General features: G+C 49.1%; 1 protein-coding gene across 2 annotated transcripts in view; it reads right to left on the bottom strand.

Annotated features, from left to right (window-relative positions):
* CACNA1H (calcium voltage-gated channel subunit alpha1 H) overlaps window positions 1-27,349 on the bottom strand; it is a 153,552-nt gene that overhangs the window by 6,868 nt on the left and 119,335 nt on the right. The window contains exons 22-33 of one of the 2 annotated variants that reach the window (XM_077186794.1): window positions 26,743-26,869; window positions 26,361-26,486; window positions 25,792-25,881; window positions 24,832-25,045; window positions 16,467-16,618; window positions 13,617-13,726; window positions 12,651-12,784; window positions 11,854-11,924; window positions 7,184-7,262; window positions 5,284-5,405; window positions 3,303-3,602; window positions 124-307 (exon numbers count right to left, since the gene is read on the bottom strand). In XM_077186794.1, the coding sequence (XP_077042909.1) occupies window positions 124-307; window positions 3,303-3,602; window positions 5,284-5,405; window positions 7,184-7,262; window positions 11,854-11,924; window positions 12,651-12,784; window positions 13,617-13,726; window positions 16,467-16,618; window positions 24,832-25,045; window positions 25,792-25,881; window positions 26,361-26,486; window positions 26,743-26,869 (1,709 nt within the window). The remainder of the gene's footprint in view (window positions 1-123; window positions 308-3,302; window positions 3,603-5,283; window positions 5,406-7,183; window positions 7,263-11,853; window positions 11,925-12,650; window positions 12,785-13,616; window positions 13,727-16,466; window positions 16,619-24,831; window positions 25,046-25,791; window positions 25,882-26,360; window positions 26,487-26,742; window positions 26,870-27,349) is intronic. The other variant, XM_077186795.1, reaches the window with a different exon arrangement.

The following is a 27,349-nucleotide window of genomic DNA, read 5'->3' as shown; positions in this document are numbered from 1 at the left end:
TCTCCCGGCTGAGCCCTCCAAGCTGCACCCCCTTCCCTGGACAGCTCCAGCCCTTCCACATCCTTCTCGCGGTGAGGAACCCAACCCTTTGCCCCAGAGCAGAGGAATCTGTGAGGGTGGTACCTCTTTGGGCTTTGCAGGGGTAGGTTTCCATCTCCACCTCGTGCAGGGGCAGGGGGGCCGTGGCGGGGGTGACGGGCCGGAACATGTAGCTGTCGTTGGGCAGGGAATGCATGCGGGACACGGAGATCTTCCTGACTGTCAGCAGCTTCTGGGAGTCCTGGGCCCTCAGCGAGCCTGCACTGCCCTGCAGAGCAACAGGAGAGAGAGGTGGCACCACCCCCGTGGCAGCAGCAGCTCTCTGGCCACAGCGGGGGACACAGATTTCCCAGGCATCGTCCTGGGAGAAGCCTGCGAGAAGATAAGAAGGATTTCTTGTCATGGATGTATTTTATGAAAAATCCTCTCATCAGGATTTTTTCTCCTGAGAAGCTGAGAGGCCTCAGAAACGAAAAGTAAACATTGATTATCTGCTGGTGTGGAATGCAACAGGTGGATCTGGGATTGGTCTCATGTGGTTGTTTTTAATTCATGGCCAATCACAGTCAGTTGGCTTGGACTCTCTGGCCAGTCACAAGATTTTATCATCATTCCTTTCTATTCCTTTCTAGCCTTCTGATGAAATCCTTCTTCTATTCTTTTAGTGTAGTTTTAATATATCATTTTCTTTTAATATAATATATATCATCAAATAATAAATCACCCTTCTGAAACATGCAGTCAAGATTCTCATCTCTTCCCTTGTCCTGTCTGGACACATTGCCCTCCCAATTTCCCCTTTTATCTCAAACACAGTGAATCCCTCTGGTTCTCCCTGCACATCAGCATCCCAGTGACTGATTGAAAACATTTTCCCAGCTGCATGTCTTAAATTAAATGTATTTTGCTTTGCTCTGCCAGCAAAACCTGTCCCTGAGATCCCTCAGGTTTGGAGCTCACCAAGGATCTGGTTAAATCTGGTTTTTAACTTGTATTTCTGGCTTAGAAATGTCTTTCCTCAGCTCCCTGAAGGTGCACACCCCAAGATGAATTACTCCATGCTTTTACCCTGTGGAACTTGGCTGGGAAGGAGGGACCAGCAGGTATTTACAGATTGTTGGCATCCAGCTCTGCCAGCTGTGGCTGTGCCCAGGAGCCACCCAGGGCTCTCAGCTGATGGATGAAAGCCTCAGCAGCCAGGGCCAGCTGGTCCTTGGCCATCCCAGCTCATCCTGGGCTGGGGGCAGCCAGGGGCCCCTGCTCAGCCCTGAGCCACAAGGAGAACAAAAGGTGTCAGCACCTGAACAGAAGGATCTGAGGATTTGGCTCCTAAAGCTCAGCTTGGCTGTGGCTGGAACAAATGAACAGAAAGCCCTTCTTGACATCAGCCACTTCCATTTTTAAAGGTTCAGCTGTTGAGAGCTGACTGGATTAGGGACGTGGGTGAATTTCAAATGAAATAAGGGCTTGAAATATGAACCATGGATGGGAAATTTGTTGGAGAGCTGCCCTGGACAGTGAGGATGGTTTGGAGGCATCACTGCTGCTCCTCCTCCTTGTTGGGAAACACCTGCTGCACTCCAGAGCCTGATCCCATACCCTGGAAATTGGGATGGGACCTGGGCATGGGGGGTGACTGGGAGCAGGGGAGGTTGAAGCCCTTTTGGTTTGTTGGGAATCTCCCTGGAGCATCTCCTGAATCCCAGCTCTGGGGATTGCTGGAAGCCTGAGGTGTCGATCCCTCCCTGCCTCAGTTTCCTCAGCACCACAAACAAAATCTTGCAATAACAACAATAAAATCAAACCTGACCCTGTTTTCTCCACAAACAAAAAACTCTGCTTGCAGCTCTGGGTTTAACATTTGAAGTCACCCCAAATGCACATTTTAAAGGATGCTCTGTGGAAAGGACAGAGGCTGGAAAGGTTGTGGTTATGGAGGGACAGGTTTGGGACAGCTCAGACACAGCCCCAAAATGCAGCTCCTGTGGGTGGGACCACCTCAGCCTGGTGGCCTGGGCTTTTGTGGGGTAGTGGCAGGACATGGTGGAAGGATGAAGGGGACACTTCTCCCCCTCATCACCTCCAGGGTTAAAAGGAGGCTCTGCCTGGCTCCTGATGTGTTTGGGAAGTGTTGGAAGATGAGGAAAGCCCAAGGAGAACGGATTGTTTGCACTCCCAGCCTGTGTGAGGGGAGGTGCCCTCTCTTCCCTCAATTAGAAAAGCAACCTGGGCATTTCCCTGCAGGAATGTTTGTCAGGAGCAACATTCAAACAGCCAATTCCCCATCCCTGTGTAACCAAATCTTTCTCCTCGCCCTAATGGAGCCTGATAGATTTCACAAAAATCTAATTTAATGTAATTTAATCTCCAAGCCCCCACTGATTTCGCGGTAGATTTATTTGTGATGGTGGTGACAAAGCAGTTCCATGTTCACTCTTAATCACAGGCTGCTGACATGGGGTGAGACAATTATCTCACACCCTCCCTCCCCCTGTACTTCTGATTGTTTTCCTGGAAAACTGGCAGGGATCAGAGGGCAGGCAGTGTCCAAAAAATCAACCCAGGGACCTCCAAAAATCAACCCAGGGACCTCCAAAAATCAACCCAGAAACCTCCAAAAAATCAACCCAGGAACCTCCAAAAAATCAACACAGGGACCTCCAAAAATCAACCCAGAAACCTCCAAAAATCAACCCAGGGACCTCCAAAAATCAACCCAGGGACCTGCAGCTCCTTTCTGAGGGGCTCTGACAATTCCCAAGTTCTCCATGTCCTCAGCAGAGCCTTAGGGAGCTGCAGGTTTACAGCAGCACTAAATTGCTGGAGGATCCTCTGGAAATCCCAAAGTGGGATTAAACAGAACCTGTGAAGGGAATTTACCCCATCCCATGCTGCAGGTGCCAGGGCTCCCAGTGCCAGCACTCCCAGGATTTTTGGGATTGCTCATTAGTCCTGCTGCCCTGAAAAATGACAAGGACTGGCTGGGACAGCAGGACAGGGACTTTTGTGTGGCTTTTATGGCTCTGAACTTTAAATCCAAAACCTGAGAGTGAAGTGGAGAGGTGGACTTTGAACTCTCCACTGGAATAATGGCCAGGATAACGTTTCCCCCTCCAGGAGGCCTGGAGCTGCCTCAGGATGTGAGGTGGTGGTGACATCCCTGGGGTAGGGGCTGGGACAGCCCCTTGTCTCCCTCTCTGGCTCTGTGTGGGATCTGCTGGTCAGGCTGGTGGGATCCATCCCCTCCCCAGCCCAGCTCTCACCAGGCCTTGTTGCTTCCCCTTGGGGTGCTCCAGGTTCCCGTGCAGCGCCCGGCTCTCCCCGGCCCCGCTCCTGCTCCCGCCGGTTCCTCTGGACATCTCCAGCTCGATCTCGGCGTCCATCTCAGCGTCCTCCTTGGCCTCCTTGTTGCTCTCCTCCAGGTGCTTCATCAGCACTGCCACCACCACGTTGACCAGCACGAACTGGGCGATGAGGACGAAGGTGACGAAGTAGACGGGGGAGATGACGGGCAGGTAGCTGAGGCAGTGCTTGTCCTCCCGCGTGCACTCCCGCAGCGTGTCCTGCACCGGGGGGACAGGCAGCCATTGGAGAGCCTCTGCTGGGGCTCCAGGGGCACAAACTGAGTCATTGGAAATATGGGCATTGATCTAGTGCCGGTATCCAGCTGTGAGGGACAAAAACTCTCTAACAGTTTAAAGTTAGAAAGTTTATTGCAGCCTGCGGGGATAACTCCCAAATACACCCCACAATTTACAGGTGATTCCAGAGCCCTTTTATCTATTTAAGTATTAATTTAAAGGTGATTACAGAGTCCTTTTATCTACACAAGTATTGAATACCCAAAGTACAACTGCATATTCATAACTTTGGTACAACCCATTCCCAGTATGGATATTGATCTGGTACCGATATCCAACTGTGAGGGACAAAGACTCTCTAACAGTTTAAAGTTAGAAAGTGTGTGTTTATTGTGGGATAGCCCCCAAATATACACCACAATTTACAGGTGATTGCAGAGTCCTTTTATCTGTACAAGTATTGGATACCCAAAATGCAAATCCATATTCATAACTTTGGTACATCCCATTCCCAATATGGATATTGATCTGGTACTGATATCCAAAAACTCTCTAACAGTTTAAAGTTAGAAAGTGTTTGTTTATTGTGGGATAGCTCCCAAATACACCCCACAATTTAGAGGTGATTGCAGAGTCCTTTTATCTACACAAGTATTGGATACCCAAAATGCAAATGCATATTCATAACTTTGGTACATCCCATTCCTCGCTTTGTATGGTAATTACTTCAAAAGCCATTTAAGCATGCAAAGTTTGCTCCTTGAAATGAGTCAGTGGTCCCTTTCATGGGGAGGGGTCCCAAAATGAGGAAGTAAATTAAGTCCTCCTCGTTCTGACCTTTCTACCTTTTCAATGCAAATCTGACAAATGAACCCATTGTTAGAACTCCCATTGGTTTCAGAACAGAGAAGGCCTACAATTGTCTTATGTTCCTAAAAGCTATTTATCAGTTTCTATATTCTACATTATAAACCCAGCTAACCAAACATTATGTTGACAAGCAATCAATTATTAGTTAACTACTAACTCTTAACTTCATCAAGGCCTACCTATTTATTTTAATTAACTCCAATAAAGCTTATCTCTAACCAAAATCTTAGCTCCTCTAAAATCTCTAAATTCCTTCAAGTTTATGTCTCAAAACACCAAAAGAACACAAAGTGGGTACAACTGAAACAGGTAAGAGGAAATAAGGGGGTCATGGATTACAGCACCTACAAAGAGGGGAATGGGGTGCCCAGAAGTTTTGGATTTCTCATCTCCTGGAGTGCTTCAGGTCAGGTTGGACAGAGCATGGAGCAAGGAAGGTGTCCCTGCCCATGGCAGGGGTGGCACTGGATGAGCTTTAAATTCCCTTCCCTCCCAAAGCATTCCACGATCTTGTGATTCTGTGACACATCCCAAAGGCACAGCACCCAGAGCACATGGTTACTCCTCCCAGTCAAAAACCTGGCATAATTTTCCTTCAATATTACATCCAGGAACAAAGCTTCAGGCTGGGTGAGACTTTGGACAAATCTTGAAAACACACCTGGCTTTTCTATTAGGAAGTCCCATTTTTGAGGTCTTAAGAGGAAACATTTTTGTTTTCGCCCAAGAGTTGCCTAAATCTGTTAAAAACTGCGCCTCCAGAGAGGAGGAAGCCCCCAGAGGCTGCACACACCTTCATGATCCCGTTCCAGTTGTCGCCCGTGGACACCCTGAAGAGGGTGAGGAAGGCCATGCCGAAGTTGGTGAAGGTGGCGTGGCGGCTCAGGCCCTCACAGGGGTTCTCCTCACTGCAATCTGTGGGGCAGGGAAGGAGCAGCACATCAGCCAAGCCATGCTGCAGTACCCACAGCAGCCCCCAGAGCCACCTCCCATGGATTTATGGCACTGGGGGGGGTGACATCCTGCTCAGGAGGAACAGGGGGGACAGGGGGAAAGGTGTTTGCAGCTGGAGAACCTTGGGACAGGACAGCAGGAGCTGTGGAAACGGTGGGGGTGGAATTCTCCTCCCTGGAAACATTCAAGGCCACGTTGGACAGGGTTTGGAGCAAGCTGGGATAGTGGAAGGTGCCCCTGCCCCTGCCCATGGATGGCCTTTAAGGTCCTTCTCAACCCAAACCATTCCATGATCGTCTGATTTCTGTGATTTTCTTTACTCCTGCTCTACAGCCTCCTTTGTCTGTTTTCCTGTTGATTGCGCCCTTGCCTTGATGATTTTTTACATCCACCACGAGGGATATTTTCACTGAGATAAAGTGGAGCAATTTGACATTTTCCCCCTGAGAATTAATAGCCTAATGAATGCAAATTGAACATATGAAATATCCATCTTCCCATAAAACACAGCCTCGTTAAATATCCATTAGGACAGGCAGCAATGGCTCTTGGTTGGGCATTTCAGTCTTAGGTAATTATTCTGAGGTAAATTGGAAGGAAAAACAAAAAAAAAGAATCCAAGAAAAACCCACAAATGACCAGTCCTGGGGGAGAGAGGGCTGATGGTTCTTGTGGCTGGCATGGACTGATCAGGAAAAAGGAAGGAATATTCCCATTAAATTGGGCTGGGAAGCAGAGTCCTGCCCCAGTGGGGTTCCCTGGGCTGGCATTGCCCAGGTGTGTGTGGAAACACCAGAAGAGCCATTTTTCACCCCTTTGACTGAACAATTACACCCATAACTCCAGGGGTGAAATCTAAACCCTCAGTGTCTCACTCAGGGTGGGTGCAGAACTAATTCCTTCCCTGGAATTTGTGAGAGACTGAAAAATAATTTGGTTTTGGTTGAAAGAATTATTCTGCTCTCAGGCACTTGTAATCTGAGCAGAGGGCTGGGCTCATAAAGGGGATTAATGACAGCCATAAACTCTGCTCAGGAAGGGCCCTTCTGGTGCTCCTGGAGCTCTAATTGGGATGGAAATGTTGAGGATGCAGACACAGCTCCCTCCAACAGCATTTTCCAGGCTGGGCAAGGCTGGGGTTTGCTCTGATTTTAGTGATGGGCACATTCCTGAGCAGCTGCAGTCTCCTCAAACTGGAGGATTAATTAATGCTGGACAAGCAGGAAGCGCTGGATGCCTCCTGATTGATGGAGAGAGGGGAGGGTAATGCTGAGAGCAGGGGACAGAGGAGCCCTGGGAGCTGCAGGAGCAGTGGCAGCCAAGTGCAGGGAACTGATGGGCTGTGGGGGAAGCTGTGAGCAGGGACATGTTTATGGTGGCATCTCTCCAGCAGGAACCTGACCCCCATCCAGCTCTGCAGACTTGTGCTCTGTCTCCAGTAGCAAACTTGAACAAATCCATGCTGGGCAATGATATTTAAAAAGCAAAAAGTTCCTCTCCAGCCAAGGCTGGCGTAGGCCAGAGCCCTGAATGTGTGTGTGTGTGTGTCAGAAAGGTTCTGTGTTACATCCTCGTGTGTCAGCTGTGACCCTGAGATCAAGAGCAAACTTCCATCTTCAGAACATGAGTGTGAAGCTAAGGAAGGCCCAAGAATGAGAGAGAGAGGGAGAAAAGGAAGCAGGCAGATAGCAAATAAACACCAACCGGATGGAGCCAGCGGCCTGGAGCCCATTACTCACCCAGCTTGCCAAACAATTCCACTCCCAGGGCAGCATAGATAAAAAACAGGAGCATAAAAAGTAGGCCAAGGTTCCCTACCTACACAAGGAGAAAGCAGAACAAGGGTCAGGCAAGTCGAGGTCATGAATGAAATCACTCCATCACATTTTCAACACAAGCACAGCAGGGATGGGGGGCCGGAGGAAAATCAGATTTCCCCTGGGACCAGCAGCCTGGTCCCTCTCTGAGTTCTGCTTCAAGGGGCCCAGGGAGGTCTCTGTGTGGGGCAAGGAGCAGAAATGCCCTTGGGGGAAGCAGCAGCTTCTCCATCACCCTCCGCTCTGGAATTTGGCCACCCAGGGCAGTCTGTGGGGCAGGGCTGCTTTGGGACCTGGGCTCTGGGTTGGGTTTGGGGCCCTTTCCTTTCCTTTGCTGGGACTCTGAGACAGCAGCAAGGCAGGAGAGGAGCTGCTTCCAGAGGTTTCACAGGCATGGAGGGCTTGCAGTGCTCCAAGAAGAGGAGAACTCCCTGAGCCTTTTCCTCTGCAGGCTCTTCTCAACAAGAGGTTCCCCGATTTCAGCTTTCTGTGTCCCACAGGAAAATCCTGATCCCAAACACCAGCGCTGGCAGCTCCAGGTGCTGCTGGAGGTGTTCCAAGCCCCCAGGGCGGCTGAAGGGGGTGACAAGTGACATGAAAACAGCTCAAAAGCTCTTCACACCACCAGCATCACAGCCCTCCGTGCTGGATCTCATCCCGGCACAGAATCCAAGCCTCAGAAACGTCTCCTGGAGCAGATTTTTGGTGATTCAGGCAGAGAACACGAAGGGCAGAGTGACCTGGCCTGCTCCCATTCATCTCTGCTGCCACTTTAATCTCCCTGTTAGCAGCTCCTAACTGAGACAAAGTGAGTTCTCTGCACCACCAGCAGGATTTTATCCCTGAAAAACAAGGAGCTAGGAGGGGATCCAGGCAGTCAGGCCCAGGGATTCCTGATCTCTGAGGTGAGAATTTTAGTGAACTCTGACTTTGGGAGAGTTTTCTTCTCTGAGGTGGCACAGACACAGATTTTTTGGTTATTTAGACTGTGCTTGATTTAATCAGAAAGTTTATCAGTGTGATATCTGTAATTATAAAATTAACACAGCTCTTGCTGATGAAAGAGGGGATTTTTTTATATTAAAGAAATGGGAATAGTCCAATCACCCAGTGCAGGCTGTAATTGCTGTAAAGCCTAAACTGGCTCTGCAATTTCCCTAACATTATTACAATCCTCCAGGGAATAATAAAGATAAAACAGGGATGTGGATGGCTGGGCTGGGTTATTTCATCTGCCTCTGCTGCCTTCTGGAACAGCTTTTGCTGCTCCTGTCTGCTGGACCACTGATGGTTTGGGAGCCATTAGAAATGAGCAGGCACAAGCACAAAGCACCCCCCACACACTGCTGGGGAGGCAAATGAGCAAATAATTACAGGGAATTAAAATAAAAGGGATAAACAAACTTTCGAGGTTGAGGCAACAGGAGAGGGTGTTGGGTTTTGCTCTAAGCAGCCTGAGTGTTTTGGTGTCTGAAAAATCAGCCTGGAAACTTATGGCACTGATGAAATCCCAAAGAATTTGGGGTAATGGGGGAGTTATTACCAGGTTATCTGTAAAAGGTGTTCTCTGGATTTCCACAAAGAGGAGAGGGAAGAGGGAATGGGGAAGGGAAAGAGGAGAAGGAGAAGGAGAAGGAAGAGGAGAAGGAGAAGGAGAAAGAAAAGGAAAAGGGAAAAGGGAAAAGGGAAAAGAGAAAGGGAAAGGAAAAGGGAGAGGAAAAGGAAAAGGAAAAGGGAGAGGAAAAGGAAAAGGAAAAGGAAAAGGAAAAGGAAAAGGAAAAGGAAAAGGAAAAGGAAAAGGAAAAGGAAAAGGAAAAGGAAAAGGAGTCCCTGTGGGGGCAGTTCCAAGCTGTTGAAGACAGAGAGGAGTCTCTTGTACAGGGAATTAATGTTCCATCCATGGATCAAGTGAGACCAGAGAAGAGAAAACAACCCAGATCTTCTGACAGGGAAATTGCACATCTTACTGCTGTTGGAGGGTGGGATTGGGCTGGACCCCAGTTGTGCTCCCCACCAGGAAGAGCTGAGGCAGCTCAGCAGTGACTGCTGGGGGATTCCCTTCCACCAGGAGCATTTGAACCCAGATCTGACACAGAAAGGGACTTTGGAAAATACCCCAAGTCTGATACAGAAAGGGACTTTGGAAAATACCCCAAGTCTGATACAAAAAGGGACTTTGGAAAGCTGGGAGTGGGAAAAGGACTAAATAAAAACCATCAAACAGGAGCCTTAGAGAGCAGCCCTTGCTTCCAAACCCAGCAGCCACCAGACTTAGGAGCAAGGAAATGATCAGTGATGGATGAGTGGTGTAATTAATTATGGAGCCTTAACGAGCTGGAGCACAGAAAGAAGAGGAAAACACTTGAAGCAGGTCTTGAAAAGCTGCTCCACACCAAGAGATTAAAGGAGTTCACTGCTCTCCTGTTCTCCAGACTGCAGGAGATTATTTTATCTACCATTGCTCCATAAAGGAGAAGTGCTACAAGAAAAAAGCAAAATTACATCCAGTGAAAAACCAAACCTTGCTAATTTAGACTAAACTCACCAGATATGTTTTTAGTAAGAAGAGTAAACATGAATGTATTCCATCAACAGGGGATGGCTGATTCCCTAACACTGAATCTTTAAAACAAGAACCAGGGATTGGAAGGAGATGGAAAAGATGAGCAGAGAATCTGAGACCTTTCCCTGACCATTCTTTGTGTCTCTGTGGCCTCTCCTAATTTTTTTTTTCTCTTCTCAATCTCATTTTGCCCCACAGATCAGGTGGAGGAGAAGGTTTTTGACCTGGCAGGCAGAGGTCACCACACGAGGAGCAGGGCAGGGACACTTTGAAAAGAGCAGCTCAAGCTCAGTCTGAAATCCCAAAAGAGGAGATTAATCCTGTGACAGTCCTGGATCAAAATGCTACATTCCCCCAAATTTGGGGATAATTGGTTCTCCAAGTGTTACTCAAATTGCTGAATAAAAACCAAATCCAAAGCTGATGAAAATCACCCCCCAGAAATGCAGTGACAGCTCCTTGTCATCGTCAGCCCATAAATGGGCATTCTCCACACACCAGACAAAGAATTTCCCCCCAAACCTGAATGAATAAACATTAAATTAGCTCTTTTTTTGTCACTTAGAAACCACATTCTATGAGGATTTTCCAGCTGTGGTTTTAGGATGCTAATTTAATTAGGGTAGGAACTCATGCCCTGCCTTGGAAATGAAAGCTGCAGCTTTATGAAGAGTGATGGTTGTCAGAGAGCTCTTCTTAAAATTCCCTTCTCATTTTCTGAACTTCACTGGAGACCAAAGTGGCATTTTTTTTATCTGCACGAGATCTGCTTGGAATATCCCTGGGGCTTTCCCTTGACAAGAGACCCTGCTGGGAATGCAAACTGCAAGAACACCCCAAGGAACCCCAAACCCTGGCCAGGAGCCACCCTATTGTTTGGGGGAGGTGGGGACAGAAAACAAGGAGGGAGAGAAAACATGGGCTGTGGTGACAATGCTTTGTAAACTGAAAAACAGACACAAATCCAAGGATTTCTTGAAATGCCAGCCCAGGGGTCAGGTTGGTAAATCCCTGCCTCAGCCTCAGCCCAAATCCTTCAGGAAATCTGGGTGCCAAAGGGCAAATGCTGGGGTTAGAAATGTGTTCATGGCAATGATGAAGATCAAAGCAAAGGGGTCTTTGCAAAGAAAAGAAATTCCCCATTTTCTTGCTCTCCTGGAATAGATGGTGGGCTGCTTTGCACTTAGGAACTGAGTCCCAGAGGTGTTTTTGGGTAATTCCATGTTTTCTGCTGGTTCTCTCACTCATCCTCTGGAGGAGACACCCACCCACTTGGGGTCTGCCCTTGGCTGCTCCAGGGAATTGGGATGGGCAGGGTTAATCTGAATTAACTCCAACACTGAACTATCAGAGCTCACACCAGCACCCCCACAAACGAGCAGAACAACCCTAAAAAAAGGATAACATAAAAAAAAACCCCAAACACCTTGGAATTCTGATGGAGGACTGAAAGCCAGCAAAAAGCTTCTCTCCTTTTCTCAGACCCATAAAAAAGGGGTCCCAGGAAGTGAACACTTGCAGGATCCTATCAAATCCCCTGGGTCTGGAAGTGTTGTTGTTTCTCTTGCAGCTCAGGAGAATTTGGTGATTGGTGTCTCCAAATCAAGATTTTAACCCTCAGAAGCCTCTCCCCAGTTTGCCTTTCCAAGGCTGCAGCACCTCTGTCAATAATTGTGGCCGTTCCTGCCTCCCAAATTAAACTCCTGAGTTGGGAGCTCCCAGTGCTTTCTCCAAGGTCCTTCTCTGTCCCTCCTGGTGTTTCCCAAACTTGCCAGTGAGATCTGGGGTTTGTACAAGCTCTGCCTACAGGACTTTGCTCTCTGGGAGCTCTTTTCCCATCATTTTGCTTCTCCCATCAAACACACTTCAGGGTGAACCACAAAAAACTCCACTCCCATGGCCTGGAGGAAGCTGAGACCCTCCCCAGGTGGCTTCTGGAGGCCACCAAACCCAGAGCTGTCCCCAGGCCCCAGAGGCAGTTCTGTCCCCAAGGGGAGCACCCTGGGCATGAGGAATTTTGGGGGCTTACCTGGGGCAGGGCTTGCACCACCGTGTCCAGCAGAGCTCTCATGCCCGTGGCCATTTTCAGCAGTTTCAGCACTGAAATGAGGAGCAAATCCTGCTCAGCAGGGCTGGGGGGAAATTGCAGGGAAAATCCAGGAGGGAAATCAAGGTTCAGGTCTGCCAGGGAGGGTTTAAATCTCCCTTAATGCTGTTTGGACACGTGGGGAGTTCTCTGCTGAAAACCAGGATCTCCCTGATCCCAGCAGGGCTGAACATCCCCCTGTCAGTCCCAAGGGGAATGCATGCCCACTGCCAGGGGGTTCTGGGATTTTGGGAAGAAATTCCTCCCTGGGAGGGTGGAAAGGGGCTGGGATGGAATTCCCAGAGAAGCTGGGGCTGCCCCTGGATCCTTGGAGGTGTCCAAGGCCAGGCTGGGATGGTGGAAGGTGTCCCTGCCCATGGCAGGGCTGGAATGGGATGGGCTTTAAGGTCCCTTCCAACCCAAACCATTCTGGAATTCTATGAAAATGGACAAAAACTTACAAGAACCCCAACGTGCCCAGGCAGGAAAATGGGAGGTCCCTCACCAGTGAAGAGCATCTTCCCAAGCCCTAATTTCCATCACTTCCCACCCTGCTCTGGACTTGGATAAAAGCTCAGTGATCCCAGGCTGGAATCAGAAGCCAGCCCCAGATGAAAACCCCATGGAACCCCCAGCTGGTCTCTGGGCTGCCATCCCATGTTCCCCACTGGAAATGAACCAGCAGGGCTGGAAGGACAAACATCCAAAGGATTTCCTGGAGAGCCCAGAGCAGGACCCACCTCTGGCTATCCTGAGCACCCTCATGATGCGGATGATGGTGGGGTTGATGGGAAGGGCAGCGTTCATCTCGATCTCCTCCAGAGTGATCCCCACAATGGACAGCAGGACTATGGCCAAGTCCAGCTGGTTCCACCTGCACAGGCAGGAAGGACAAGCACAATTCAAATTATACAGATTTTATGTTAGTGACAGGCACCAGCAAATCCCAAATGCATCTCTGTCGGATTAAGTTAATTATCTAAAATTACTCCTATTGAGTTTAAATAGAATATAACTTCTATAGTTCTATTTCTCCAAAGTATTTAGTTTTTTTTAATAAAACCATCCTTTAAAACTTATTTTTATTTCTATTTTTCTCTCAACAATATCTATCTTATTCTATAATATTTCTAATCTCAAAGTTCATATACAAATATATATTTGTATATATACAAATATACAAATATATAAAGTTTGTATATATACAAACTTTATATACGAAGTTTATATACAAATATTGTTTACTATATAAACTTTCTATTAAGTTTTTAAAATTTTCTACACATTTATTTCCCACACATCTCCTCATTCTCATCTGGGCCTGTGATTTTTAGGTGGTACAAAACCAGCTCAGAGCAGCTGGCACAGACACTCTTGAGCTACAAAATCTGGGAGGTGACTGGGAGCTGACTGGGAAGTGTTTCTGACCTCTAAGCTGAGCTGCTCAGGCCTGGTGGAAAGGGAAATCCTGGGGGAAAAGATGCATCTGGAATTTGGGGGAGATTTCCTGAATTCCTCCTGCAAAGCACCGCCAGCATTTCTCAGGATTTTCAGTTCTTACACTACAAAGTTTGCACCGACTGAGAGCCAGCCCTGGGCTCTTCTTGTGTCACCACAGTGCTGCTACATCTCCCCAGAACCTGGCTCTGAAATTGGGTCAGTCCAGCCCTGAATCCCAAATCCACAGGGGTCCAAAATGCTCTCACCTGTCCTTAAAAAACCTCCGGAAACCAAAGGCCACCAGCTTGAGCAGCGCCTCGAACACAAAGACGATGGTGAACACGTAGTTGCAGTACTTGAGGGCTTCATCCAGGGACTGGAAAGACAGATCCCAATTAGGCCAGCCCAGTTATCCCTTCCTAGACCCCCGTGGAGGGATTGGCAAGGAGCAGGGTGAGAGGAGCACAGAAATTTCAGGAATAAAGTCATAAAGGCTCGTGGAGCTCACTAAATCACCCAGCAGAACTCAAATAAAGGCTTAGCCCCTGAGTCAAACAAAACCCTCCAAAGCACTGAGATTAGTTCTGCTAAAAATGTCAGGTTCAAGCTCAGTGCACAAATTGTTCAGTCTGGGCCAGACAGGAAAAAATTCCCCCCTTCCCCATCTCCTGAAGATTCCTTGGTCTGAAGTGCCCAGCCTTGGGGAGAAGAAAAGCCTTGATGGATCATTTCTTGATTCCAGCCCTGGGGACAAAGGCTTTGCTTAAAAAGCTGAGGAAAATAAATAAACCTTGGAGATGGATGAAACCTTTCCTTGTTGAAAAATGGGGCATCTCCAGAGCTGGGCAAAGCGTGTCCATATTTGGTGCAGTGCTCCCGCTGTCCCCGGAGCCGCCCTCGGAAGTCAGGAATCCACAGTGTTTATACTTGGGCATGATGAGTGTTTATAATGGATTTCATTGGAGCTGGGGGCCAACAATAGCAAAGGAATCTTGTGGGGAATCTTAAAATAGACAAGCTGAAGTGGGGGGGAGCAGCTCTTGGGGTGGGGAGGGGTTGGGGGACAGGAGGGAGGGAAGGGGGGGTTTAGTTTAGTGCAGGGCAGGACTCTGAATTTCCAATAAAAAGTGGGAATTGTGAGCATCAAACTGGACAAAAATGGAAATAAATGTGACAGAGGAGGCTGCAGGAAACCCCAGGGCACAGGAAAGCTCTTTTTGTGCCCTCTGTGTGATGCCTGGCTTTGCTGACCCCACACACAGTGAGGTCACCAGGGCATGGCCATGCCCTGGTTTTTGGGAATGGGAGCTGGGAGTTTCTTAGGTGTTGGCAACAATCCCTATTTTTGTACCAGTACCTGAAATAAAATGGCAGCTTAAAAAACACAGGACAATTTCCTGTTCCATCCAAAGCCTGAGCCTGACTTCTGCCATCGTTTGGGACCGTTTGCATTTGGATTTACAACTCTGTGTTAAGTGAACGTAAACCAAGTGTAAATAAAACCTAACCAGGATAAACAACATTTCCATGGAATTACCCTGGTGTAAAACACACCCACACACACGTTACCCCCTGGCTCAGCATCCAGAAGGCATTTGCAGGTTGCCATGCAATGCTGGAAAAGTAAATGCTGAGCCAGAGCTTCATAAATGATAACGCAATGGAAAATTTATACATGGAAAATGTATAAGTTGACATAATTTTATCTATCAGCCCCTCTGATTTACGTCAAAGGTGTTCTGAGGGGAGAATGATTTTATAATACATTAAAAAAGTGAGGATTGTACTTTTAAATTCGGTTTATTCAGAATTCATTGAGGAAAAGAAACACTCTGCATGCTGTAGCTCTGAGTTTATATCTGTTAATGGAATGTTCTAAAACTCTGGACTGTTTTCCAGTGTGAGGCTCAGTCAGGTTTGGGATCAGGGCAGGAAATATTTAGATTGGTCTTTTCCTGGTAAAAGCTTAATTCACTCTCCATTAGCTGGGTTTTTTTACCCAAAGCAGGGAAATGGAGGTTTTGCCTGAGGCATTGACTCCCGAATGGCAGAGCTGGATCAGAGTGCTGAGGTTCCCCAAAAACTGGGGGTGCCTTTTTGGGGCTACCTAAAAACAGAGGCTGGACAAAATTAGGGGATAAAAAGTGTTTCTATTTATTGAAGGGCCTTAGGTACCTTTAGGGCAGACAAAGGCTACACCCAAAAATGGACCACAGGTCAGGGGTTTTGACACTTGTATAAGTTTGGGCCATTTGCATATTGGGGGTTAATCTGCCAATTACTGCTCCAGGTAATGAAGTCATTTTCCTCAAGTTTGTTGCCCCCAACTCACTTTTGTTTACATTTCTGGGCCCTGAGCCTGTGAGGTGTCCTTGATTGCCAGGCCTGGAGAGGAATTGTTGTGTCTGCCCAAAATGGGAAAGCAGCAGCTCACACTGCACATGGAGTTTAGAGCTCTACACTAAAGAACTGCAGCATTACAAATACATGGAAAACATAAAAACTAAAACCTTAAAACATTGCTGGGAGTGTTCCCATGGCCAATTTCCTTCCAGGGGAGCTGTGCTGGGTGCAGCTCCTACCTTGGGCTGGCTGTAGTGCTACACTAGAGTTCTACACTAAAGAACTGCAGCATTACAAATACATGAAAAATATAAAAACTAAAACATCTAAAAATCTAAACCATCTAAAATCTAAAACCTAAAACATCACTGGGAGTGTCCCCATGGCAAATTTCCTCTCAAGGGAGCTGTGCTGGGTGCAGCTCCTACCTTGGGCAGGCTGTAGTGCTACACTAGAGTTCTACACTGAAGAACTGCAGCATTACAAATACATGTAAAACATAAAATCTAAAATGTCTAAAAGTCTAAACCATCTAAAATCTAAACCCTAAAACATCACTGGGAGTGTCCCCATGGCAAATTTCCTCCCAAGGGAGCTGTGCTGGGTGCAGCTCCTACCTTGGGCAGGCTGTAGCGCTACACCAGAGTTCTACACTGAAGAACTGCAGCATTACAAACACATTAAAACCATAAAATCTAAACCCTAAAACATCACTGGGAGTGTCCCCATGGCCAATTTCCTGTCAAGGCAGCCCTGCTGGGTGCAGCTCCTACCTTGGGCTGGTTGTAGTGCTCCATGGACATGGTGATGACGTTGACGCCGATGATGAAGGTGATGAAGAGGTCCAGGTAGTGGCTGGTGCACAGGCTGTGGATGTACCTCCTGGCCGGGGAGTAGTCGGCGTAGTAGGGCCTGCGCTGGGCCTCTGTGGGGACACAGGGGACAGCCATGAGCCCAGGGGGCTGCGGGGCTGCTGGCCACCAGCACGGGGCCTGGAGTCACCTCCCAGCTGGACACAGGGTGGGGAACAGAGGTGGGGAATAAACCATGGGGAGTGGCTGAGTGATTCCTGTGTGAGCCCTGTAGTTCCTGTGATCCCTGACTGATTCCTGTGTAATTCCTGAGTGATCCCTGAGTGATCCCTGTGTTATCCCTGTGTGACCCTGTGGGATCTCTGCGTGATCCCTGAGTGATCCCTGTGTTATCCCTGTGTTATCCCTGTGTTATCCCTGTGTAATTTCTGAGTGATTCCTGTGTGATCCCTGTGTAATTCCTGTGTGATTCTTGTGTTGTCCCAGTGTGACCCCTGTGGGATCTCTGTGTGATTCCTGAGTGATCCCTGAGTGATCCCTGTGTTATCCCTGTGTGACCCTGTGGGATCTCTGCGTGATCCCTGTGTAATTTCTGAGTGATCCCTGTGTAATTTCTGAGTGATTCCTGTGTGATCCCTGTGCAATCCCTGTGTGATTCTTGTGTTGTCCCAGTGTGACCCCTGTGGGATCTCTGTGTGATTCCTGAGTGATCCCTGATTGATTCTTGTGTAATTCGTGAGATTCCTGAGTGATTCCTGATTGATCCCTGAGTGATTCCTGAGTGATCCCTGACTGATCCCTGTATAATTCTTGAGTGATCCCTGAGTGATTCTTGTGTAATTCCTGAGATTCCTGAGTGATTCCTGAAATATTCCTGTGTGATCCCTGATTCTTGTGTGATTTCTGAGTGATCCCTCAGTGGTCCCTGTGTGATCCCTGAGTGATCCCTGTATAATTTTTGAGTGATCCCTGACTGATTCTGCTCCCAGCACAGCCCAGTGGGGTTTTTGGGGTGAGCAGCCTCTGGTGCCAGCCAGGTCCTTCCCCCTGTCCCTCAGTCTCCTCCTGGCATGGGCAGCAGGGGAGGAGCAGGATGGACACAGGACCCAAAGCCAAGGGAAAAGCTTCAAACCCAGCAAAGCTGGGGCAGCACTCGTCTCTCTCAGTCCTGCAGGTGCCAGGAATATCCCAGCTGGGAGGAGAACATGCCCCGAGCTCCACAAGGTTTTTTGGGGCCTTTGGGAGGTTTAAGGAAAAGCAGCAGGGCATTCCTGAGGGATGGGAGCACACAGGACACAGCCACAAAGCGCTTGGCTCTGCCAGGACAACCAGCACAAGCTCCTCTGGAAAAAGAAATGTACATTTATATTTATAAAATAGGTAATTAAACAATATATCTGGGGCTCAGGGCATGGCTGCATCTAAAACTATTCACATGAATTTTGTATCTCTGCCTCTGGCTGGGATTCCTCCTTTTTTTCTCCTCAAAATGTGGAAATTTCTGCCTGTGACCAAATTGCTGGGAGCGTTCCAAGGAGGGTGTTTGGACCCCAGGACTGCATTTACTGCCTGTGCCTCTCTCCAATGAAAGTGTGACCACAGGGATGGCTGTGGGCACTCAAATTCCTTTCAAACTGCAGCAGTGTAAATATTCTGAGTTTACACAAGGCCAAGGCAGCATTACTGTGGATTTCACAAGTGGGAGAGACACTGAGGTCACGCCGAGTCAGAGCAGGATGGTTCCTCACAGAGAGGAGATTTTACAAATATTTCAGCAAATTCAGCTTTTAATGCATGAAGAGCTCAGAAAAAGTTGCTTCACCTTGACAATAAGGAGGGGAATCAGTTCAGAAGCACTCAGTGCCCTCCTGAAATCCATCTCCCACTCCTCTCATCCTGCTAATACCTTTCAGATGGAAGGACTCTTGAAATGTGGGAGGTTTTTTGTTGTTTTTTTTTTGGGTGCAACCAATGCCAGATCAGAATCCAAACCCTTAAAATTAATTGGATAAAGGGAAACAGAATCTGCAGCTCCCTTTCAACTACATTTTTTTTTCTGGTAGTTAAAAGTACAGTGGAGGCATTTGAAAAACATTTCCTTCTGACCAGGGTCACCAAGGCTTTTGTTTTTGCTCTGCTAAGGGGTGTGGAAAAACAAGATGAAAGCAACAAGAGTTGGTTTTGAATACATTTTTTTTTCTGTTGCTTTCATGTGTCTTAATCCTACGAGTCATCTTGGACTGCTGGGGCTGTCTGTGCTACTGAGCTCAGCCTGCCTGAAAAATAATAATAAAAACATTGCAGTATAATATTTATTTCAGCCTGTACAATGTGCTTTCATGTGTTTTCAGGATTACAACATCCTTGTCCTTTTTTTTTTTTAAATTATTTTTAGGGAAATGTCTTCTTGGGAGTGCTGATAACTCCTTGGGAGGTCTGAGAATGGCCTTAATAGTTAAATGTTATATTAAGGGACTATTAATTAATGCTGAATGGTTGATTAATGGATTCCAGGAGATGAGCAGGGATGGGCTGGCACACATAAGGAAAAGAGGTTGCAGGTGGTTTTAACCACCCCTCACCTGCCCAAATGCCTGATTTATTCACCATTCAGCAAAAGATCAGGTGTTTATTCTGTTTTATCAACTAATTACAGAAGGAGAATCACAAGAAGACATTTTCCACTGCCAGGCACTGAGCTGAAAACCTCCTCAGTTCTCTGGCAGCATCAGAGCTCCTCCTGCCCATGGGCTGGAGAGGAAAGCCCCAGGAGGAAGCAGCAGACCCAGAGGTGGCTCTGTCCCACAGCACAGAGGGGTCCCACAGGTCTCTCTCAGCCCTGCCCAAATTCCTGCTGGGAAAACTCAGGACAGGCTCAGCCCGAGGGAGCTGCAGGTGCAGCCTGGCTCCTCTGGGGTGCACACAGCCCAAAGGCAGAGCAAGGGACAGGGAACGAGCTCCAGCAGGGGGAAACATCCAAGGAGAGCTGGCAGGGAGGTGACAGAGGTGACAATAACCACGTGCAGCAGGGCCATGCTCGGGGGGACCCCATGCAGTGTCCACTCCAGGAGATGCTGCCCGTGCCAGGCTGGCAGAGGGAGCTGGGATGGGCCCAGAGGGAGCAGGGATGTGCCCAGGGATGTGGCCAGAGATGTGCCTGGAGAGGGCAGGGATGAGCACAGGGATGTGCCCAGGGATGTGCCCAGGGAGGGCAGGAATGTGCCTGGAGGGAGCCAGGATGTGCCCAGAGAGCAGGAATGTGCCCAGGGATGAGCACAGGGATGTGCCCGGAGGGAGCTAGGATGTGCCCAAGGAGTTGGGATGAGCCCAGAGGGAGCTGGGATGTGCCCAGGGATGTGCCCAAGGATGTGCCCAGAGGGAGCAGGGATGTGCCCAGGGATGTGCCCAAGGATGTGCCCAGGAATGTACCCAGGAATGAGCTGGGATGTGCCCAGAGGGAGCCAGGATGTGCCCAAGGAGTTGGGATGCCCCTGGAGGGAGCTGGGATGTGCCCAGGGATGTGGCAGGGACTCCTTCCACCATCCCAGGCTGCTCCAAGCCCCATCCTGCCTGGGCACATTGGGGTTCTTGTAGGTTTTTGTCCATTTTCATAGAATTTCAGGATGGTTTGGGTTGGAAGGGAGCTTAAAGCCCACCCCATTCCAGCCCTGCCATGGGCAGGGACACCTTCCACCATCCCAGCCTGGCCCTGGACACTTCCAGGGATGCAGGGGCAGCCCCAGCTTCTCTGGGAATTCTATTTCAGCCCCTTTCCACCCTCCCAGGGAGGAATTCCTTCCCCAAATCCCAGAACCCTCTGGCAGTGGGCATGCATTCCCCTTGTCCTGGCACTCCACGCTCTGTAAATGCTCTCTCTCCATCAAACACAGCCAAGTTTCCCTTCAGCTGCTGGTTTGAACTGGTGGAAGTGCAAGAGGGAAGAAAAGCAACCATCAAACAGATGAAAAAAGGAAAATCCCAGCCTTTCCTCCCCCTGCTTTTAGATGCTGGCTAATACTTGAATCTCACCTCTCTGCAGAGTATTTCAACTTTGCTTGTGGTTCTGCTGACATGGAAATTAATGAAGCCCCATCCTCCCCTGGCTTAAAAGCATTTTTAGTTGGCATTACAATTCCCAGCTCCAGCTCCTCCATTACAATGCTCTGCATGAAACATTAGAAAGCCCTAATGGGGTTATTCATGCCTGGAACAGAGCAGCTCTGTACCTGCAGCTGCCTGGAAAAACAAGCACCAGGGTTTGAGAATTCCCTGCTTGCAAACTCTGAACCCTCAAGGATACAGCACCCAGAATTTCAGTTCCAGCTCAAGTGGTTCTGCTGGACACAGAGAGGGTTGTTTAAATTCAAATATCACCATGTGCCACCCTCTAGAGAAAGCTTTGCAGTCACTGCTTTGAAAGGCACCTCTGCTGGGGCTTAAAATTTCCCTCATCCTTCCACAGTTCCCAGCTGTGGTGGGAAAAACCTTGGAGGAACAGATTTGTGGCCACTCTCCTCTCACAGAGATGAAATCAGGAAAAAGTATTTCTGAATTCTCAGTTTTTGGGCTCTTCCTGAAGGGACACCACTGAAAGGCAGCCTGCTCCCAGCTAGAGCTGGGATTCCCAGCTTTCCCAACTTTCCCAGCTTTTCCTGCTCTGCTTTCTGCCCCCAGTGTCACCCAGACCCTCCTGCAGCCCCTGAAGGCCAGGGCTGAGCTGGCAGCAGATCCAGGAGGGCTGGGTTTGGATCCCACAGCCAGAGCAGATCAAGCTGCCCCACGTGTTTTTAATGAAAACCTTTAATCTGAGGAGGCTGCTTTGGGTCTGTGTCTTCTGAGAAGCTCATTAAAAGGCTGAGAGCAGCAGGACTGTTAAATTACACTTGCATGGAATGGATGGAGCAGGGACAGCGTCAGGAAAAATATTCTGGTTTATCTTGATTATTTTTTTTTCCCTTCACATAAAAAAAGTTCACTGAGCTTTTAAAACCACATCAAATGCATTTCTCAGTGTCCTCATCCCCTGCCCTCTTGCTCTCCTTGAGCAGAGTGAACCTGCTGCCAATCCCTGCAGCAAAGTGGCCCTCAGATGGGAAAGGAGAAATGGTTTGGAAAGATCTGAGGTAGTGACAGCACAGAATTGGGCTCAGAGGGACCTTTCTGCTGAAAAATCACCCCAAAGCAGGTGATGCCTCCCCATCCCACCTGAGAAGGAGCTGGGTCCTGCTGCAGGGCTGAGTCCTCCATGGAGAAATCCCTCAAGGTGCCAGGCTCCAGATCCTGGATCCAGCCTGAGATTGGTGCCTAAGACCACTCAGCTGAGGTTTAACCACTCCAGGGCTGTGTTCTCCATGAAACAATTCCTCTGCTGTGTTTCCAGACACCAGATCCTGGATCCAGCCTGGGATTGGCACCCAGGATCACCCAGCTGAGGTTTAACCACTCCAGGGCTGTGTTCTCCATGAAACAATTCCTCTGCTGTATTTCCAGACACCAAATCCTGGATCCAGCCTGGGATTGGTACCCAGGATCACTCAGCTGAGGTTTTACCCACTCCAGGGCTGTATTTTCCACAGACAATCCCTCTGCCAAGCCCCAAATCCTGGATCCAGCCTGGGATTGGCACCCAGATCACCCAGCTGAGGTTTAACCCATTCCAGGGCTGTGTCCCAGGAACAATCCCTCTGCTGAGCTCCAAATCCTGGATCCAGCCTGGGATTGGCACCCAGATCACCCAGCTGAGGTTTATCCCATTCCCAGCCTGGCACAGCTCCGTGGTGCATTTTCATGTGTGCAGGAAGGGACAGATCCCCCAGCCCTCAATGCCCAGGGGACACCACAGACAGGGGACAGGACACACAGACAAGGTGCCAGGCAGACAGCAAGCCCAGAGGGTGCATTTGTGGTCTAGGCTGGATTTTCCTCCTGCTAAAACACAAATCCTCCCTCCTCTCCTGCTCTGCCCAGCGCTGGGAATGCTGACTGAGGTAAAAGCAGGGATCTCTGCCAGCCTCCCCACATTCCTCCCTCCTCTCCCTGGGGTGACCAGGCTGCTCCACAGGGGTGACACAGAGTGCTGGGACACATGGAAGCAGTGGAAGGGACACATGGAAGCAGAGGAAGCTGCCAGCTGCTGCCACCATGCAGATCCCACAGCTCCACGAGCACACACACACTGCCCACAGCCACAGCTCGCATCTTTCTGAGTCTGCCATGGTTTTTTTCATTTTTTCAATCCATTAGTCACCTAAACCACCCAGGAGGTTCAAACCCCTCCCAGCTGAAACAAAAATACATCCCTTGAAATGGAAACAGCGATTTCCCAAAAGTGCAGCAGGCATTTGGGTTCACCTTGTTAACAGCTCCAGTTTGGATGCCAAGCTGTCCTTGCAGGTAGAGCCAGACATTTTCAGGGAACCTTCTGGAAGCCCAGCACATGGCCAAATATTTCACTTCTCAGCTGCTCTATTGACTTGATCCCCTTCCAGAAATCTGTCCTCCTCCCTGTGTGCTCTCCATGAAATGTTACAAGGCTCATCTGTGCAATGGCTGGGCTGAAATAGCTCCTTGGAGGTGGTGGATAAAGAGGGACAATGTCACAGTGTCCATCACTTTGACAGGGACTGGCTCTTTCTGTGTCTGAGCTGTGGAGTCACAGCCAGGCTTTAATAAGATTTATTTCCTAATCAGGAACTGAGCTGTGCCTCCATACCTGTGCCCCTGTTCTCTCAAAGGATGCTTAAAATTGCTTTTTTTTTTTTTTAATTTCATATAAACTTCGAGTTTATCTGAATGTCTTTTAGGTCAGGACATTGCAGGACATTGGGGTAAAAGCTGCACAAGGAGGACCCCTGGGACCCCTAAAACTGATTCTCCTCCCTGTGCTGGAAATGCTGCCTTCAGTATTTCCACCCTCACACTCCCAAAGCTAAATGGGAAAAGGGACAGAAAATTGCATTTGAACTCTTGGAAATCTCTGGAGAGACTCAGTGTCTGAGCTGGATTTCATTTTGAGCCAGGCACTGAACTCACAACTGGCTGAAATCAAAAGGGCTTGGCCCTCCCTGTGGTGTCATTGAGGTCCTGTGGGGACAGCAGTGCCACCATTTAGTGCTGAGGTGTCCCAAGGAGCACCAGACGAGCAGGAGAGGGGCTGTGAGGGACACAGCTCCTGCCCCAGGCCTGGAGGGAAGCAGGGAATGGGATGGGATTTCTCCCAGCACAGCCTGTGCTGTGTCCCTGGAGCTGGGCTGGAAATGGATATCCATGGCTTGATGTGTGGGACACAAGCCATTTGTCACAATATTTGGTCCTTCCAGGAGAATGACACGGCCAGGCAGAGTCACAGCACTGCTGCAAGCAGACAGGGCCAGGAAAGCTCAGCCTTACCTCTGACTAAGCTCAGCTTTGATCTCAGTGGCCAAGCCAGGTTTGCTCACTCCTCAAAAATGCCTGGCAGGCTCTCCCTGCTCACTGAAACTTCTGGGAAAGCTGGGGCTGCTTTCCTGGCAGATTTCCTGGGAATACCCTCCCAGGGGCAGCCTGCCCAGGGGAGGTGGGAATGGGCAGGTTTGGGGCAGGAAAGGAGCACAGGCTCAGGTGGGTTTGGGGTTTGATGGTCCCTATGAGATCCACTGAGAAGGAAATTTTGGCTAAAGGCCTTTTTTAGCTAAAGACCTTTTTTGGCTGAAGGCCCTGCCCCTGGCCAGTGTTCCAAGGACAAAACAAGTCCCAGGACTGAGTTCCAGCCTGGAATGGGATGAGCATCTCCTGTCATGGACATGTTCCCAAGAGGAATCCTCCCTGCAGCCCCACCCTGGGGCTCCCTGCTGTCCCCAGGCTCTGTCCATGCCCCCATGCAGTGTCTGTGGCATGCGGGGCCATGCTCCAGGACTCCCAAACAGCATCAGCACTGGTTCAGCTGAGAAAAGAATCCCCAAACCAAAGCCCACCACCATCCTCAGATGCAGGCAGTGCGTTAAGGCACGGTGGAGCCTGGGAGTGGCCTCCAGGCACAGGGGGAGCAGGGAAACTGTTCACCCCTGTCCCTCGGTGCTTGGGACAGTGTGGCCTTGCCGGGAGGACTCTGCTGGAGGAGCATTTGTCCCCCAGCCAAGTGAAAAGGTGACATTTCCCACCAGGACAATCCCAAGGTGTCACCAGCCCAGCCTTAAGGCACCGCCAAAGAGGTAACGAAACAACACAACCTCGTGAACCCAAAGAACAAAACAAAACAAAAAAAAACCACTCCAAAACTAAAAGGAAATCTTGCTTTGGGAGCAGGCAGGGCTCAGAAAGATTTTGGTTTGTAAGGCACTCTACCGACCAGACAGGTACATCTCCTTACTCCTGCGCTTTTTCTCCAGGCGCCGCAGCCGCTTCTCCTCCCGGCGCCGCGCCTCCTCCGCCTCCTGGTGCTGCCGGCACTTGTGGAAGTTCTCCACCACCACCCCCACGAACATGTTGAGCACGAAGAAGCTGACGATGAGCAGGAAGGAGATGAAGTAGAGCAGCATCCAAGGGTTGTGGTTCTGGATGGGCTGGGGAGGGGAGAGGGAAAAACGAGGGAGAAGCGGCACAGAGCGGGTGGGTTGAGTCAGTTTTTTTGGAGCAGTAAGTTGTGTGGGGAGCAGGGGAGCTCTGGGAGGAGGATTTTCCCTAAGTATTTCCTTCCCATTCACCTTCTCACTGACTAAAATTTTACAGTTTGGTGCAAAGCCCACCCAAAACTGCCTTACGGGATTTGATTATTTTGGTATTTATTTCACACAGCTTCAGCTAAATCGCAGTGGATGAGAATCATCCCACCAGCAAGATTGTTTCAGCTAAAGATAGGCTCCAGATTTTTAATTTTTTCAGATGTGGGCTCCTGCTTAATGTTTCTCAGTTGTTACCAGATCTTCAGAAGTGGGGGAAATGAAGTCCAAAGTGTTACTGTGGCTCTGGGTGGGTCCTACTCATGCGAGACTCGACTTCCCACGGAAAATGCCATAAAACTCACAAACTGAATGCCTTTCCCACAACATTCCTGGTGGTTTCCCATCCTCAAGCACCCTCATTCTAATTCCTTCTACAACCCCTGATGCAGGACAGGCCAGAGCTTGTCCTACATGGGAAGCAGCCATGGAAAAGCAACTCCAAAAACTGGAAAACTGGCAGCTCAATGAGCAAAAGGAACCTCAAGGAGGTTCTACAGCTCTGCTGCTTCCTGGCATTTCAAAAACCCTGGAGTGCCCAGGCCTGAGGCTGGAGAGAGGAGCACAGGTGGGCTCTGCAGGACAGGTACCTGTTGGTCAATGCCCACGGCATCCAGCCCGTCGTACATGATGTTGACCCAGCCGTCCTTGGAGGAGAGGACAAACAGGGACATCAGGGCCTGCAAAATGGACAGAAGGGGTTGGTCTTGCCTTTCAGTCCCCAGAGAAGGAGCTCCCAACTCCTCCTATGGCCTGGCCTGCTTTTCAGCCATGTGAAGCACTTCATTTTCTTCATTTGCAAAGAGAAGAGCAAGAAATCTAGAGAATAAGAGGGATTGCATCCCAAAGTAGTGGCTTTGGGACAACACTCCTAAAGCCAAGGAATTGTATGACTATAGCAAGAGATCAAGAATTGATCTGATCCATATTTAACACATTTAGGATGAAAGACAGAGATTTCCAGATAAATTCATAGAATGACCAAGGATGGAAAAGCCCTCAAAGATCACCGAGTGCAAACATGAACCCACTGATAGATGATTGCAAGATTGGTTTTGGAAACTTCCTATGATGGAGACTCCACCCTCCTGAAGCCACACATTTCAAGTGTCCATCCATGAAGAGCTGGCACAGAAAAGCCCTGCAGGGAGGACTTTACCTGCCCCAAGTTGTCGAAGTTGTACTTCCTCCGGACCCATTTGTAGTGAGCGTTGGTGCAGTCAGCCTTCGTGGTGATGTTTTTGACATCAGGGCCATCACAGTAGTAGAACTTGCCTTTAAAAAGCTGCATTTGAGAACACAAATTAAAAAAAAAAAACCAAACAAAAAAGAACAAAAAATAAGCAGCTTTGAAAAGTCTGTTTCCCTGAGATCCTTGCTGGGAGCAGCTGCCAACCCCACCCTGGATCATTTCTCCTAAAGCCTGGTTCTTCTTCCCAAACTGAAATCTTCCTTCGGAAGCATTTCAGCTCATTATTTCCACCTCCACCCCAGCTTGTGAGAAAAGCAGCAGTCACTTACAGGGGAGGGAAATGCTTTACCTGGACCCCTAAAATCCCAAAGATAATGAAGAAAGCACAGCAGATGAGAACAATATTCCCAATAGGCCTCAAGGAGGAGATCAAGGTTTCCACCACCAGCTTCAGACCTGGGGCTCTGCTGATGACTCTGGAAAAAAAAAGACAAGACAATTAAACTTTCAATTTTTATGTATGTCCTGTTATCACCCAGCTGCTTCTCCTCTGCTCTCTGGGGCTGGCCCAGCCCTCCTCTACCTGCAGGCAGGGAATTCTTCAGACAACCAGAACATTCCCAATCCAATCCCATCGGATGGAATTCAAACAGTGACAGCTGGGCAGAGTGAGGAGGGGAGACTCCCTTTGGGCAGGGCATCACAGAGCTCCCACTGAGGGTGGTTTGTACCTCACTCCAGGAGCCTGATCCCTCCAAGGGCTCTGATCCCAGCCCAGGGACACAGGCAGGACCCTCCTTTCTCTCCCAACACGTGAGCCTCTTCCCAGTGGGCCTGGAGAGCACGTCTGGTGCTCCTCCTGCAGCAGTGGCCATGACAACTTTCCAAACAGAGTAATTCCAATTTGTTTCTTAATTAGTTCCTGAGCTGGCTCTTAGCTAACAGGAGCCTGTGAT

This window comes from Agelaius phoeniceus, chromosome 16 (assembly GCF_051311805.1).
Source record: "Agelaius phoeniceus isolate bAgePho1 chromosome 16, bAgePho1.hap1, whole genome shotgun sequence".
NCBI lineage: Eukaryota > Metazoa > Chordata > Aves > Passeriformes > Icteridae > Agelaius > Agelaius phoeniceus.
Note: the sequence above shows the minus strand (reverse complement) of the source record. Positions and strands in the feature narration are given on the sequence as shown.